This window comes from Pan troglodytes, chromosome 20 (assembly GCF_028858775.2).
Source record: "Pan troglodytes isolate AG18354 chromosome 20, NHGRI_mPanTro3-v2.0_pri, whole genome shotgun sequence".
In the NCBI taxonomy this organism is placed as follows: Eukaryota; Metazoa; Chordata; class Mammalia; order Primates; family Hominidae; genus Pan; species Pan troglodytes.
Window position 1 is genome coordinate 60,569,828 of NC_072418.2, and position 16,710 is coordinate 60,586,537.

The 16,710-nt window shown below is 41.5% G+C and overlaps 1 protein-coding gene across 48 annotated transcripts; it reads left to right on the plus strand.

Annotated features, from left to right (window-relative positions):
* The first annotated feature begins 1,693 nt into the window (after positions 1–1,693).
* On the plus strand, positions 1,694–14,690 carry ZNF211 (zinc finger protein 211). Of its 48 annotated transcripts, none has more exons than XM_063800898.1 (7): positions 5,130–5,403; positions 5,753–5,872; positions 5,990–6,028; positions 6,409–6,482; positions 6,595–6,904; positions 11,833–11,988; positions 12,626–14,690. In XM_063800898.1, exons 4-7 carry the CDS (start codon positions 6,429–6,431, stop codon positions 14,101–14,103), a joined length of 1,998 nt encoding a protein of 665 aa, XP_063656968.1. In that variant the 5' UTR covers positions 5,130–5,403; positions 5,753–5,872; positions 5,990–6,028; positions 6,409–6,428; the 3' UTR covers positions 14,104–14,690. The 48 variants fall into 48 exon arrangements, with proteins under 48 accessions (XP_054528999.1, XP_054528992.1, XP_054528995.1 ...); XM_063800897.1 differs by having other exon boundaries at positions 5,135–5,403; positions 5,680–5,872; XM_063800909.1 differs by having other exon boundaries at positions 5,135–5,403; positions 5,680–5,872; positions 6,595–6,721.
* The last annotated feature ends 2,020 nt before the right edge of the window (positions 14,691–16,710 follow it).

Sequence of the window (16,710 nt, forward strand, 5' to 3'; positions counted from 1 at the left end):
AGGCGTGAGCCACCGCGCCCAGCCGAAATTCTTATTTCTACAAAGTCTGACATTTTTTCATTCATATGAATGGTGAGGAATAACAAACTTGGAAGGAAAGAAATAGTAAAAAGAGAGTGAGAGTACAAAGGTGAAAGAGTTGAGGGAAAGCATTACTCAACATCTTATCTGGTTCAGAGGCTCATCTAGATTTGTATTTACAGCAGTGAACAACCTACAAATAAATGTATTCTCAAGTAGGCTTTATTCAAATTAAGAGATGTGGTCTGGAAATAATAAAGAAAATATTGGAAAATATACACTAAGTTATAAAGAGACAGATTCTATGGAAAATATCAGAATACCAGCACCAAGTAATAACGAACACGTGAAGTAGGTAGAATTTCTATAGGAAATTTCTATAGTCAGGGTTGTCCTTATAGTGGAGATAATATTTGAGCATATATTTAAAGCACAGCAGAGAGAAAGTGATTTGTAAACACAGAGAAAATGTGCTATGGAAAAGAAATAGCCAGTACAGTGTCCAAAAAGCCTGGAAGTGAAACAAATCATGTGGTCAAAGCACAATTCAAGAGTGACTGGTGATGGTTTTTATACCATCAAAAATCTCCCCAATGTGCACAATTACCCATGTATCCATTCACATGCCATTATCTCAGACCTCCTTGTCAACTGTCTTCTCAAACATATTCTTCCTTGCCCTTGATCACATTGCCAGGTCATGGACTGCTATCCTGTGAAATACTTGTTCTTTGGACACTTATTCCTCCTCATAAAAAGGTTTACAAGGTATGCCACTTGTGACTTCACCTATGGGGAAAATTTTGATCCCCAACTATCTTTCAAGAGGATGCAGAATATGGCTCTGAGGCAGCCACAGTTTTTTTTTTTTTTTTGAAATTTATCTTTTTTTCCCACCCTGCCTTATGGTGCTGACACAATCTTTTTTATTACTAGGTTTTTAAGAGCACTTTTAGGTTTGCAGTAAAATTAAGGGGAAGGTAAAGAGATATTCCATATACTCCCTGCACCTACATAAGCATAGCGCCCCCCACCCCAACCGCAGTGGCACATTTGTAGCAATTATAAACCTACACTGACACATCATTATCATCCAAAGTCCCTACTTTACGTTAGGGTTCACTCTTAGTGTTGTACATTCTATGTGTTTGGACAAAGGTACAATGACACGTGTCCACTATTAGAGTGTCATATAAAATAGTAATCCTCTGTGCTCCACAAATTAATCCCTCCTACCCTTCTAAACCCCCAGCAACCACTGATCTTTTTACTCTTTCATACTTTTACCTTTTCTCAAATGTCATTAATTGGAATCATACAGTATATTGCCTTTTCAGATTGGCCTCTTTCATTTAGTGGTATGCATACAAGGTACCTCCATGTTTTTTCACGTCTTGAAGATTCATTTACCTTCAGCATTGAGTAATGTTCCATTGTCTAGATATACTACAGTTTCTTTTCTTTCTTTCTTTCTTTCTTTTTTTTGAGACGGAGTCTCGCTCTGTCGCCCAGGCTGGAGTGCAGGGGCGCGATCTCGGCTCACTGCAACCTCCGCCTCCCGGGTTCACGCCACTCTCCTGCCTCAGCCTCCCGAACAGCTGGGACTACAGGCGCCTGCCACCATGCCCAGCTAATTTTTTTTTTTTTTTTTTTTTTTTTTGTATTTTTAGTAGAGACGGGGGTTTCACCGTGTTAGCCAGGATGGTCTCGATTTCCTGACCTCATGATCCGCCCACCTCGGCCTCCCAAAGTGCTGGGATTACAGACGTGAGCCACCACGCCTGGCGATATACTACAGTTTCTAATCCATTCACTTACTGAGGGACATTTTTGTTGCTTCCAAAGTATGCCAATTTTGGATAAAACTGCTATACACATACATGTACAGGTTTTTGTGTGGACATAAATTTTCCACTCATATGGATAAATTCTGAAAAATATGGTTACCGTATTGTATGGTAAAAGTGTGTTTAGTTTTGTAAGAAACCACCAAACTCCATTTCAAAGTGGCTGTACAACTTTGCATTCCCGTCAGCAATGAGAGCTCCTGTTGCTGTACATTTTCTCAACCATTTGCAGTTGTCAGTGTTACAGAGGTTGTTCATTCTAATAGATGTGTAGTGGTATCTCAGTGCTGTTTTAATTTTTACTTCCCTGATGACATATGATGGGGATTATCTTTTCATACACTTATTTGCCATCTGTGTATCTTCTCTGGTGAGGTATCTAAACCTAAAATCTTTGCCCATTTCGTTTTTTAATCAAGATGTTTCTTTTTTTTCTTTTTTTTTTTTTGAGACGGAGTCTCACACTGTCACTAGGCTGGAGTGTCGTGGCATGATCTCGGCTTACTGCAACCTCCACCTCCTGGGTTCAAGCGATTCTCCTGCCTCAGCTTCCCAAGTAGCTGGGACTACAGGCATGCGCCACCACGCCCAGGTAATTTTTGTATTTTTTAGTAGAGACAGGGTTTCACCATGTTGGCCAGGATGGTCTTGATCTCTTGACCTTGTGATCTGCCTGCCTCAGCCTCCCAAAGTGCTGGGATTACAGGCATGAGCCACCAAGCCCGGCCCTGAAAAATTTACACAATTATACAAAACTTACTTAACCTATGCTTCATTACCTCATGAGGAGTACTGGGAAGTTTTGAGTACGTGCAATGGATGGAAACATTGAATTTGGACATAAAGAGTTGTGTCCTTTTTTTTTTTTTTTTTTTTGGAGTCTTGCTCTGTCACCCAGGCTGGAGTGCAGTGGTACGATCTCGACTCACTGCAACCTTCACTTCCCAGGTTCAAGTGATTCTGATTCTCCTGCCTCAGCCTCCCGAGTAACTGGGATTACAGGTGCCACCACCACGCCCGACTAATTTTGGAATTTTTAATGGAGATGGGGTTTCACCATGTTGGCCAGGCTGGTCTTGAACTCCTGACCTTAGGTGATTCGCCCACCTCGGCCTCCCAAGGTGGGAGCAGCAATCACACCTGCTGGGATTACAGGTGTGAGCCACCGTGCCCAGCCAGTTATGTCATTTTTCACTAGTTTCTCAGTTGATTACCTAAAAGTATGAATTTTTAAAGCACAATAGGATTCAGCAGTCTCAGGTAGGAAAAAGGTAACCTGGAAAGATCCCTGCATGTGAATGCACACACAGCTTTCAGGGATCTGAGGAAATTCAGCATGTGTAGGATATAGAGGAGATACATGGTAGGAGGTGAAGCAATATGTAATGGTTGGTTCTGTAATATAGGCCCAGCCAAGAACTCTAACCTTTTTCCTAAAAACAATGACAAGCCCATTGTGAGATCTAACCAGATGTACAATAGTAGTCATTCCACTTATAAATTTTTGTAGTAAATGTGTAAACAAATACATTATATATTTGATAAAATCATTTCACAACTTTTAATTTAATTTTATTTTACTGGAATTAATTTGTCCTAAAGGATCATTTTTATTGTGAAATGTAAAATTTGATCTAATATATATAAAATGTATATGTGTACATTTAACAATGTGCATATATGTACCTTAAAATAATATAAACTTTCTGGGCGACGGAGTGAGGCCCTGTTTAAAATAATGATAATAATTTGATATTTTATGCATTAAAAACTTTTGTCTGGGCATGGTGACTCATGCTTGTAATCTCAGCAGTTTGGGAGGCTGAGGCAAGAAGATTGCATGGCCCTAGGAGTTTGAGACTAGCCTGGGCCCTATAGGGAGACTCCATTCCTACAATAATTTTTTTTTTTTAACTAGCCGGGTGTGGTGGTGTGCTTGTAGTGCCAGCTACTCAAGAGGCTGAGGTGGGAGGATCACTTGAGCCCAGGAAGTGGAGGCTGCAATGAGCTATGATTGTTCCACTGTACTCCAGCCTGGACAACAGAGTGAGACCCTGTCTCAAAAAAAAATTAAATGTTTTGATTATACAAGGAAAATGAACATTCATGTATTAAAGCTTCATGTTTTATGAACAAAACTGACTTTGCAGGCAGGAGAGCGTTTTCTGGGGGCACCAGAAGCAGGGAACTCTCCGTGTCCGTTGGCTTCAGGGCTGCCCACTATCCCTCCACCATCTTCCCATCGTAGCCCTGTCTGGTGTCTTTTGTCCCTGACAAAACCTACAAAAAGTGACTTTAACACTTCAGGCTGCATGCATTTGAAGAGCAATAAGATAACGTTTTTTCGCTTCCCACTACCAGTGGAGATCTGCTGGGGTGGGCTGCATGGAATCTGAAATGATGTCTAAATACTGAAGTGAACCTCTACACTAGAGACTGATATACAGCTGACCCTTAAACGACGCAGGGGTCAGGGATACCGACCCCTGCGGAATTGAAAATGCTTGTATTACTTTTGACTCCCCTAGACCTTAACTACTAATAGCCAACTGTTGCCCGGAAGCCTTATGAAGTTGCCCGGAAGCCTTATGAATTACATAAACTCCCAGTCGATTAACACATTTTGTATGATATATGCATGATATATGCATAATATATATGATATATGCATTTTGTATGATGTATGCATTATATATATTTTAGTATAAGAACTATACTTATACTAAAACAGACCAGAGAAAGGGTATCAGGAAAATTGTAAGAGGCTCGTTGACATTTCACCCAATTAAAAAAAGGAAAATAAAAGAATACGGAAGGGAAAATACATTTACTAATCATTAAGTGGAAGTGGATCATCATAAAGGTCTTCATCCTTGTGTTCTTCATGCTGGGCAAGAGAATGAGGTCTTGCTGTCTCTGGGGCAAGAGGTCGGGGAGCTGGAAGAGGCAGGAAAAGGAGCACACTCGAAGTAACGTTTATTGGGGAAAAAAAACACCTACGTGTAAATGGACCCGCACAGCTCAAACCTGTGTTGTTCAAGTGTCAACCTACTTAAGACCTCAAACACCGAAGCCCCTCAGTCGCCCTGGAAGGCAGCAGACGCAGCTTCCTAGCGCTCCCAGCTATCTGCACACAAGGCGCCCTCAGTCGCAGCCTTGGGGAGACTACATTACCCAGAAAGCCTTGCGTCGAGCGGCAGTACTTTGATCCAATGAAAATCCAAGACAGGGGCATTTCCGTGTGGGTGTACCCCCCGCCCCCCCCCAGGGCGGGACTTCTGGCGTCTTCGCAGCGGTCATTTTGGCTGCCCTCCCGGAGGTCCGTTCTGTCTGTCAGCCGCTTTGGTACGCTGCATCGGGATCGAAGTGACGGACCGTGAAGGCGCGAGAGTCAGGTCTGAGGGTCGGGGGCAGAGCCGCCCGCGAGGCTGGCCTGGGGATAGCGGTGCTCGGGTTCCCCCCGGGTCGCCCGCAGCTCCCGGTCCAGCTCCGCCCACAGACTCGGATGGCGACCGCACTGAGGGACCCGGCTTCGGTGAGCGCTGCGATCTCCGGGCCTCCCCCGGCCGAGATTCTTAAGTCCCAAGTGAGGGGCACCAGCTCACGTCTCTGTAGCACAGGGTCGGGGACACTGAGGCTCGTGGGTGGGGCCCCTATTTCTGACATCCGATGTGGTGGGCAGGGGGACAAGGGACAGGACCGGCGCGTGCAGGGCTTGGACGGGCAACCGAGAAGGGGGCATTCAGGAACCTGGGCTCCACATTGTTACTGCAGGGAACAAAGTTTGAGAGAGATCTACCTTTATTCTTAGGGCCGTGGGAGCCATAGAGAGCTTGCGCAAACGAGAGACACCATCTGAGTTAAATTTGAAAAATCCTCTGCAGGCTGTTCAGTGGAAGAAAAGACTTTAGAGATGGATGAGGACGTTGAGGCAGAGGGAGGTTGAATATTTTTCCAAGGCCACACAACTGGTGAGAGGCAGCACTAAGGACCGAGGCGCACAGGTTAGACAGTCGACCCAAAGTTACGTGGCTCTGGGCCGGGGCAAGGGTACAGGGAAGGCCTGTGCCCATGGAGCACTGCCATGATCACATTCCTCTGAGGCCTGCGTCTTTCCACAGGTTCCCATAGCTACAGAGGTGCTTTTCAAACTTACACAGGTAAGTGGAGGTATCTCAGCCCCTCACTGGTCTGGAATGTCCCTCCACCCTCCCCAGACAGATATTTTCTTTAGATTTGTGGTGCCATGGGACTCACCTACCATTCTCTCAGCGTTTGGTTTGGGAACCCTGGAGAATCCCTGAGCTAAGGGCCCTGAGTCCAGGCCAGTGTTTCCATTTGGAGCAGCCAATGGAAAGATGGGTGAAAATTTATGATAGGAACAGGTAGGTACCAGCTTTTGGAACTCCTTGGAGGTGAGGCTGAGCTGGTTCAGGGAACTGCAGGTTTCCTTTTATTTCTGTGAAGTTTGGCATCTATTGTGAGGAAATTGGAGTTTGGGATCAGAGGAGGGAGATTTATCTAACCCAAGTGTTGACAGGATACAGAGTGGAAAACAGAATGAACACAGTGACTAATGGGAATGTGAAGACAACAGGGATCAATGACACCAAGGTCTGCTGTCTCTTCTGACTTGGGGATCTTGGGAGGAGAATGTATGGGGACATGGATTTTGAGTCTTCCAAATTGAGACTGTTCATGGTTTCATCAATCCCTATTATGCTAGGGAAGTGTGACCTTTGAAGATGTGGCCGTGTACTTCTCCTGGGAGGAATGGGATCTCCTTGATGAGGCTCAGAAACACCTGTACTTCGATGTGATGCTGGAGAACTTTGCACTTACGTCCTCCCTGGGTAAGGCCCTCATACTCACCCTTGTGCCCTGGACTAGGCTCTCTGTTTCTCCTTTTCCTCAGGAGCAGCTCTGTCCTCATATCTGGACCATAGGCACTGCCTCCTTCCCCAGTTCCCTGGGTAGATGTTGTGGACTGAGTGCAAGCCTACTTCCCTTATCGTCCCAGCCCAAAAGCATCTTGGGTAAGGATTTGGGATCAGTAGTCTTACAGTAAGCCTAATAGATCCCACTTGACTTGCCTTCTCCCTGTCTGGTGACTTTCTAGATCTATGGCACCCAGTTTTCCCTCCCTTCATGTACCTAACATTTATTTGTGCTAGACTGTGACATGAAATGTAGTCACTGACATTGCCACTATTTACACAGACTGTTCTTCAATCACCAACCTTTCCATTAACAGCAGAACACTCTAACGAATTGCGCCACAGAGACACTACACAGACTGTTCTTATAGAAACCTCCTTCAAGGTGTTTTTCTTTGTTTTTAATTGTAAAATATATATAACAAAATTTACCATTTTAATCATTTTCAAGTATATAGTTCAGCGCATTTAGTACATTCGCATTGTTGTGCAACCATCACCACCATCCTTCTATAGTACTTTTTCATCTTATAAAACTGAAACTTTGTACTCATTAAATAATAACTCTTCCCATCCCCTGGCAACCACCATTTTACTTCTGGTCTGTATGAATTTGTCTACTGTAAGTACCTCATATGAGTGGGATCACACAATATTTGTTCTTTTCTATCTGGCTTACTTCACTTAGCATAATATCTTCAAGGTTCATCCATGTTGTAGTGTATATCAGAATTGCTTCTTTTTAAGGCTGAATAATATTCCTTTGTATGTATTACAGTTTGTTTATCCATTCCTTCATCAGTGGACACAGGTTGTTTTCACCTTCTGGCTGTTGTGAATAATATTACTGTGAACATGGGTGTACAGATACGTATTTGTGTCCTTGCTTTCAATTCTTTTGGGTATTGGCCCAAAAGTAGAATTTCTGGATCATAAGGTAATTATTTTTAATTTTTAAGGAACCACTAAAATTGTTTTTCATAGCAGCTGCACCGTTTTACATTCCCACAAGCAGCTGACAAAGGTTCCAGTTTCTTCACACCCTCACCATCACTTGTTATTTTCTGATTTTTTTGATAAGTCATCCAAATTGGTGTGAGGTGATATCTCACTGTGGTTGTGATTTGCAGATTACTGATATTGAGCATCTATTCATGTGCTGATTGGCTATTTGTATATCTTCAAATGATATTGCTTATTCAAGTCCTTTGCCTATTTTTAAATTAGGTTTTATTAATTATAATTAGAAGTATTAAATATAATTTTTTATTGAGCTTTAAGGGTTATCTGTGTGTTCTAGATATTCCCTTATCAGATATGTGATTTGCAAATGTTTTCTCTTATTCTGTGGGTTACGTTTTTAGTGTGTTGATAGGATTCTTTGATGTACAAGTTTCTCATTTTGATGAATTCAGTTTTACTTTTTTACTTTTATTGTCTATGCTTTTTATATCATATCCAAGGAATCATTAACAAGTCCAATGTCATGAAGCTTTTTCTTTGCTTTAAGACTTCTATAGTTTTAGTACTTACATTCAGATCTTTGATCTGTTTTGAATTAATTTTTATATGTGGTGTCAGGTAAGGGACCAACTTCATTCTTTCACATGTAGATATCCAGTTTTCCTAGCATCATGTGTTAAAAATTTGTCTTCTTTCTCCTGGTCAAAAATCATTTGGCCGGATATTTGAGGGTTTATTTCTGGGGTCTCTTCTAGTCCATTGATCTATATGTCTTTCTTTATGGGAGTACCACACTGTTTTAATTTCTATAGCCTTGCAGTAAGTTTTGAAATTACGAACTGTGAGTCTTCCAACTTTCATCCTTTTCAAGATTGTTTTAGCTATTCTGTGTCTCTCGATATTTCAAATGAATTTTAGGATGGATTTTTTTATTTCTGCAAAATAACGTCATTTGGATTTTGATAGGTATCGCACTTTCTATAGATTACTTTGGCTAGTATAGACATCTTAACAATATTGAGCCCTCTAGTCCATGAGCAGACATGTGATCTATTTTATTAATGTTTTATTTAATTCATTTTAGCAAAATTTTGTAGTTTCTAGTGTACAAGGCTTTTACTTGTTTGGTTAAGTTAATCTTTAATGTTTTATTCTTTTTGATATCAGTGGAATTGTTTACTTTTCAAATTGTTCACCATTAGTGTATAGAAACGTAACTGATTTTTGCATGTTGTATTTATATTCTCCTATTTGCTGAATTTCCTTATTAGTTGTAACAGTTTTTCAGTGGAATCTTTATGGTATTCCATGTATATCATCTGTGAGCAGGGATAATTTTACTCCTCCTTTCCCATTTTGGTCCCTTTTCTTTCTTTTTCTTGCCTAATTGCTACGTTGAACAGAAGTGCTAAAAGTAGGCATCCTTATCTTGTCCTTAATCTTAGAGGAAAATCTTTCAGTCTTTCATTGTTGAGTATAATTTTAGCTGTAGGTTTTTTTTTTTGCATATGGATTTTATTATGTTTAGGTAATTTCCATGTATTCCTGGTTTTGTGAGTGTTTTCCCCACGAAAAAGTGTTGCATATTGTCTAATGCTTTCAGTGCATCAGCTGAGATGATCGTTTTAATTTTTTTAGAGATGGGGTCTTGCTATGTTACACAGGCTGGTCTTAAGCTCCTGGCCTCAAGCGATCCTCCTGCCTCAGCCTACCAAGTAGCTGGGATTACAGGTGTAAGCCACCACTTTGATCAGTTTTTGTTTGTTGAACCATCCTTGCATTCCAGGAATAAATTCTATCTGGTCGTAGTGCATAATCCTTTTAATATGCTGTTGAATTCAGTTTGCTAGTGTTTGGTTGATGGTTTTTGCATTAATAATCATCAAGGATATTGGTCTGTAGTTTTATTTTCTTACACAATCTTTGTGTCATTTGGAATCAGGGTAATGCTGGCCATACAGAATGATTTTAGATGTGTGTATGCTACAGTTTTTTGAGAGAATTTGAAAAGGGTAAGTATTAGTTCTTAGTTAAATGGTTGGTAGAATTCATCTGTGAAGCCATCAAGTCAAGGGCTTTTCTTTAAGGTTTGTCTTTTTTTTTTTTTTTTTTTCTTGAGACAGAGTATTGCTCTGACACCCAGGCTAGAGTGCAGTGGTGTGATCTTGGCTCACTGCAACCTCCACTTCCTGGATTCAAGCAATTCTCCTGCCTTGGCCTCCCGATTAGCTGGGGTTACAGGCACATGCCACCACACCTGGCTAATTTTTGTATTTTTAATAGAGATGGGGTTTCACCATGTTGGCCAGGCTGGTCTTGAACTCCTGACCTCAGGTGATCCACCCACCTCAGCTTCCCAAAGTGCTGGAATTACAGGCATGAGCCACTGCACCCGGCCAGGTTTGTCAATTTTGATAACCTTTTCAAAGAAACACCTTTTGGTTTTGTTGATTTTTTTTATATTGTTTTTCTCTTCTCTATTTTATTTATCTAGACTTTAGTCTTTATTATTTTTTTCCTGCCAGCTTTGGTTTTAGTTTGTTCCTCTTTTTATAATCCCTTAAGTTGTAAAAATAGATTGTTGAGTTGAGATCTTTCTTCTTTTTAATGTTTATAGCTATAAATTTCCCCTTTAGTACTGCTTTTACTGCATCTCCAATTTATTTCCCTTCTGATTTCTTCATGGCCCCATTGGTTTTTCAATATTGTATTAATTTCTACAGATTTGTAAATTTTTTAGTTTCCTTCTATTAAGAGTTCCCAACCTCATCCCACTGTGGTTGGAGAAGATACTTTGTATGATGTGTGTCTAAATCAAATGAGGCTTAATTTATGGTCTGTCCTGGAGAATGTTTTCGGTACACATGAGGGGAATGTATATTCTGTTGTTGTTGGGTAGAATGCTCTTTATATATTTGTTAGAGCTAGTTGGTTGTTTAGGTCCTCTGTTTGCTCTCTTCTCTCTGATTGTTCTATCCACTGCTGAGAGTCAGGTATTGATGTCTCTAACTGTTATTGTAGAACTATCCATTTCTCCCTTCAGTTCTGTCCATTTTTGCCTCATGTGTTTTGATGGTCTATTATTAGGTGCATAAGTGTTTATAAGTGTTATATCTTCTTGCTCTACTGAACCTTTTATTAGTATATAATATCCTTTTATATCTCTTGTTACCCTTTTTGATTTAAAATCTCTATTGTATGATATTAATGTAGCCATTCTTACTCTTTTTTGCTTGCTATTTGCATGGAATATCTTTTTGTAGGCTGTCACTTTCACCTCATTTATATCTTTGGATCTAAAGCAAATCTCTTGTAGACATCATAAAGTTGGATCATGGGTTGTTTTTATTTTAACCCATTCTGCCAATCTTTGTCTTTTGGCAGAGTTTAAGCTAAAAGTTGGGAGCGTTTAAGGCATTTATGTTTAAGGTAATCACTGATAAGGAAGGGCAGACTTCTATCATTTTGCTCTTTGTTTTCCCCATGTCTTATAGCCTTATAGCTTTTTTGATCCTAATTTCCTGCATTACTGCTTCTTTTGTGTTTGGCTCACTTTTTTTTTTTTTTTTTTTTTTTAGTGAAACTTCTTAATTCCTTGTCATTTCCTTTGTGTACTTTTTTTTTTTTTTTTTTTTTAACGGTGTCTCGCTCTGTTGCCCAGGCTGGAGTGCAGTGGGGCGATCTCGGCTCACTGCAACCTCTGCCTCCCATAATCAAGTGATTATCCTGCCTCAGCCTCATGAGTAATCCCTCCTGGGATTACAAACGCACACCACCACACCCAGCTATACTGGTCCCAAACTCCTGACCTCAGTTGATCCACCCACCTCAGCCTCCCAAAGTGCTGAGATTACAGGTGTGAGCCACCACGCCCAGTTGTTTGTATACTTCACGTAGCTCTTTTTTTAAAATAGTTACCATGGGGATTACATTTAACATCCTAAAGTTACAACACTCTAACTTGAATTTATACAAACTTAACTTCTTTAACTTTCCTTGTTCTTTTTTGTGCCATGTTGTTCTGGGCCAGTGTTAGTTGCTCACATGTCCTGTCTTTCCCTTAGGACTTACGTTATCCTGGTCTCATGTAGTTGCTCAACTAGGGCTAGGGGAAGTGCCCTCTGTTCTTCACAGGATGTTCATGACTCCAGCCTCAGCAAGATGGGATCAGAGAGGGCCTGGCCTACATGAATGGCACTTGGGAAAAGGCATGTCATCAGGTCTGTGTTTAAATTGCACCAGGAACCTGTCCTGTTTGACTTGTCTTGATGCCATTGCCAGAGACACTTCACTTCGACCTTCCCCTCTTCACTCTTAAAAGTTTACAAACTTGTTATTTCTACTACTTGTCATTTTTATTTTGACTTCTAGCTAACGCTAATCCTCACCTCTCTGGACTCCTTATCCTACCTGTTCTTTTCACTGTTCCCTCTGTAGTGTTCTTTAATATTATTTTGTCCTGAAGTGTGCATATCTCCCTTAATAGTCCCTGAACACCAGTTACTGTTCCAGTGAGATTTTCCTGGGCCTGGGCATACACTTCACAGCATCACTTGTCACCAGCAGATATGATCCCACTAAAAGCTATTATCAGAAGAATTAATTGTAGAACATGCCTCTTAGTCCTGGGCCATACCTTAGCCTTGTGCACTGTACCTGGGAGGGCCTACCCTATTCCGTAACCTTAGGGACAAGTAATGCACAACAGCTGCTTCCTCAACGTGACCCCCCCAACTCACTTTTCCTAAAAACAGGCCCATATACTGGTTCTTTGCTGTAACTGATGTGCATTTGCAATTGCATTGCCTCCTCCTAATAAAGGTAACATGTACTTCACCATGATCTCTTTACTTTTAGGTTGTTGGTGTGGAGTGGAACATGAGGAAACACCTTCTGAACAGAGAATTTCCGGAGAAAGAGTGCCACAGTTCAGGACTTCCAAAGAAGGTTCATCTTCCCAGAATGCCAACTCCTGTGAAATACGTTGCCTGGTCTTGAGAGATATTTTGCACTTGGCTGAACACCAAGGAACAAACTGCAGGCAGAAACTACACACATGTGGAAAACAATTCTACATCAGTGCAAATCTTCAACAGCACCAGAGGCAGCACATTACAGAGGCACCTTTCAGAAGTTATGTGGACACAGCCTCATTTACACAGAGCTGCATAGTCCATGTGTCGGAGAAACCTTTTACCTGCAGGGAGATCAGGAAAGACTTCCTGGCCAACATGAGGTTTCTCCATCAAGACGCCACTCAAACAGGGGAGAAGCCAAATAACAGTAACAAGTGTGCGGTGGCCTTTTACAGTGGAAAAAGTCATCACAACTGGGGAAAATGCAGTAAAGCCTTTAGCCACATAGACACACTTGTTCAGGACCAGAGAATCCTCACTAGAGAAGGACTTTTTGAGTGCAGTAAATGTGGGAAAGCATGTACGCGAAGATGTAACCTCATTCAGCACCAGAAAGTCCACAGTGAAGAAAGGCCTTATGAATGCAATGAATGTGGAAAATTCTTTACCTACTACTCCAGTTTCATTATACATCAGAGAGTTCATACTGGAGAAAGGCCTTATGAGTGCCCTGAATGTGGGAAATCCTTTAGTCAGATATACAGCCTCAATAGCCATAGGAAAGTTCACACTGGAGAAAGGCCTTATGAATGTGGGGAATGTGGGAAATCTTTTAGCCAAAGGTCCAACCTCATGCAGCATCGCAGAGTTCACACTGGAGAAAGGCCTTATGAATGCAGCGAATGTGGGAAATCTTTTAGCCAAAACTTCAGCCTGATTTACCACCAGAGAGTTCACACTGGAGAAAGACCTCATGAGTGCAATGAATGTGGAAAATCCTTTAGCCGAAGCTCCAGCCTCATTCACCACCGGAGACTTCACACTGGAGAAAGACCCTATGAGTGCAGTAAATGTGGGAAGTCATTTAAGCAAAGCTCCAGCTTCAGTTCACATCGGAAAGTCCACACAGGGGAAAGGCCTTATGTGTGTGGGGAATGTGGGAAATCCTTTAGCCATAGCTCCAACCTTAAGAACCACCAGAGAGTTCATACTGGAGAAAGGCCTGTTGAGTGCAGTGAATGTAGCAAATCCTTTAGCTGTAAATCTAACCTCATTAAACACCTGAGAGTTCACACTGGAGAAAGGCCTTATGAGTGCAGTGAATGTGGGAAATCCTTCAGCCAAAGTTCTAGCCTCATTCAACACCGCAGAGTTCACACGGGAAAAAGGCCTTATCAGTGCAGTCAATGTGGGAAATCCTTTGGCTGCAAATCTGTCCTCATTCAACACCAGAGAGTTCACATTGGAGAAAAGCCTTAGCTATACTGAGAATATGCAATTTCCTTTTAGTGTAATTATACTGAAGGAGTACACCTGTGAGAGAGACAAGAACCTGATTTGGAAGCCCCAACATCTAAGGATATACAGTGGGCGGATTCCCCTTAAGTTCCAGGTATGTGTTACACTTTCTAACGTGCCATTTAGAAAGTGTTACACTTTCTCACCTGCCATTTATGGCTCTTGCCATTTATGTCACTGACAGTTTCTGAGGCAGAAGCCGTATCACGTCTACCACCTGTGAGGTCCACACAGTGTGTATCATTTACCTCCTGAACTTGCTCAAGGAAGCAGACCTCTGCTTCTCCCCATTTGCTAGAAGAAATCATGAATAGTCTGAGTCTTCCTCTCTGACAAGTTAGGGCATGGACTTGACCCAGCTTTGTGCCGGAGAACCCAATATGAGTGTTGTTGGCAGCTTGCCAAGAAGGACTGTCTTTTTCAAGACATACTGGTTTCATGTGACGCCTCCATGGATTTTTTTCCAGCCTCTAAGTCACCAACTTGGGAACTGCTTGTCTCACGTTGCTTTGTTTTTTACAATAATAAAAGCATTATTATTTAAGCTACCTTTATCTTGGCATTTGATTCACTCTTTGAGGTGGTTCAAAAACAGAATCAGGCCCTGCCAGCTTTACAGAGTAAACACCTTTGGAGGGAGAGGGAGGTGTCATATGCCTCAGTGACAACAGTATAATGGAAAAATACAACTGTCTTTCCAGCTTTGGCCTAATCTGAATTTGAATTATTGCCCAAGGCCTTCTAGGAAATACTGCAGGATATTATGGTCTTAATTCGTGGACTGGATGCCAGGATTTTTTGTGGGCTCAAAGGACACCCTGAGGAAGTGGGAAATTGTGACAAATTCCATTGCTTCTGGGAACAAGATGAATTTTGTTGTTATTCACAAGGGTTATTACATACTGCCCAGCACTGTTGAGGCAGTCTACCCCCGGTGCTGCCAAGGAGCCAAGTGCCCCAATACAATTTAGTAGGCTACTGTCACTGTAAAATGATGGGGGAGCCATAATTGGTGTGGAAACACTGGGTTACTAGGGAGTGAAGGAGACTGCAGCAAACTAGATGGAATGTGCTCCTTGTAATATGTTCTAGTAATTGTGCAGGATCAGTGTGTACAGACATTCTTAGAATTTCCAGGCATGTGTATTTTTTGTAGCTGAGGTGACTGTCAAAAAATAATAAACAACCTAAAGGTTTCGTGTATTCCAATAGCCTTTCTGGGATGTGCACCTCAAGGACATTGCTGCATAGGCCAGGAAAACAAGCATAGAAAGAAGGGGCGGGGGATGTCCTTCCAGGAATGTGACTTTGTAGCCTACCATCATCCTGTGTTTAAATGAATTCAAATCAGTTTCATTGATTACCAATATTTGCTGCCCACTGAGGCAAGGTGTCCCTCCAAGGTCATCAGGAAAGAGAGTTAATGTAGGGTTACCAAACCTAGTCAAAAACACATACCATCATTATAATTATTACAATGAACATATTAGTCACCTCGGATTTACCTCAGGCCTTTTTCTAAGCTCTCCCTCCCCTCTCTGGCCCTCAAGGCAACCATTGATTTATACCTTCATTTATAATAGGTTTGTTTGTATTTTCTATAATATATGATTTTATTAATAAAATGTCTTTTTTTCCAGTTTCATTCATGATGCATAATTATTTTGAGATTCTTCAATGGAGCTTATATGTGGTGGTCATTCTTTTTATTGCTGAGTGGTATATTTTTTATGGATATACTATTTGTTATCCATTTGTTTATAAGCATTTAGGTTTTATCTAGTTTTGGCTATTACAAATAAAGCTGCTAGAAATGTACAATTCTTCATATGTGCATTTTTTTCACTTCTCTTGTGCAATGCCTGAGACACAGGATAAGTGAATGTTTGACTTATTAAGAAATGGCCAAAAATGGGCTGGGTGCGGTGGCTCACGCCTATACTCCCAGCACTTTGGGAGGCCGAGGCAGGCAGATCACGAGGTCAACAGATCGAAACCATCTTGGCCAACATGGTGAAACCCCATCTGTACTAAAAATACAAAACTTAGCTGGGCGTGGTGGTGCGCGCCTGTAGTCCCAGCTGCTTGGGAGGCTGAGGCAGGAGAATCACTTGAACCCAGAAGGCGGAGGTTGCAGTGAGCCAAGGTCACACCACTGCACTCCAGCCTGGCAACAAAGTGAGACTCTATCTCAGAAAAAAAAAAAAGAAAAGATAAATGGCCAAATTGATCTAAAATGGCTGTTTGCTCTTGCTTACCTACTGGGAATGTGTGAGAATTCCAGCTGTTCCACATCCTTGCCAATACTTGGCATGGTCTATCTTTTAGAATGTACCCTTTTAATAAGTGTGCAGTAGTTTTAATTGCATTTCCCTAAGGATTCATGATGTTGAACATTTTTTCATGTGTTTATTTGCCAAATGTATATCTTCTTTTTTACACTTTTTTTTTTTCTTTTGAGACGGAGTCTTGCTCTGTCGCCCAGGCTGGAGTGCAGTGGCGTGATCTCGGCTCACTGCAAGCTCCGCCTCCCAGGTTCACACCATTCTCCTGCCTCAGCCTCCTGAG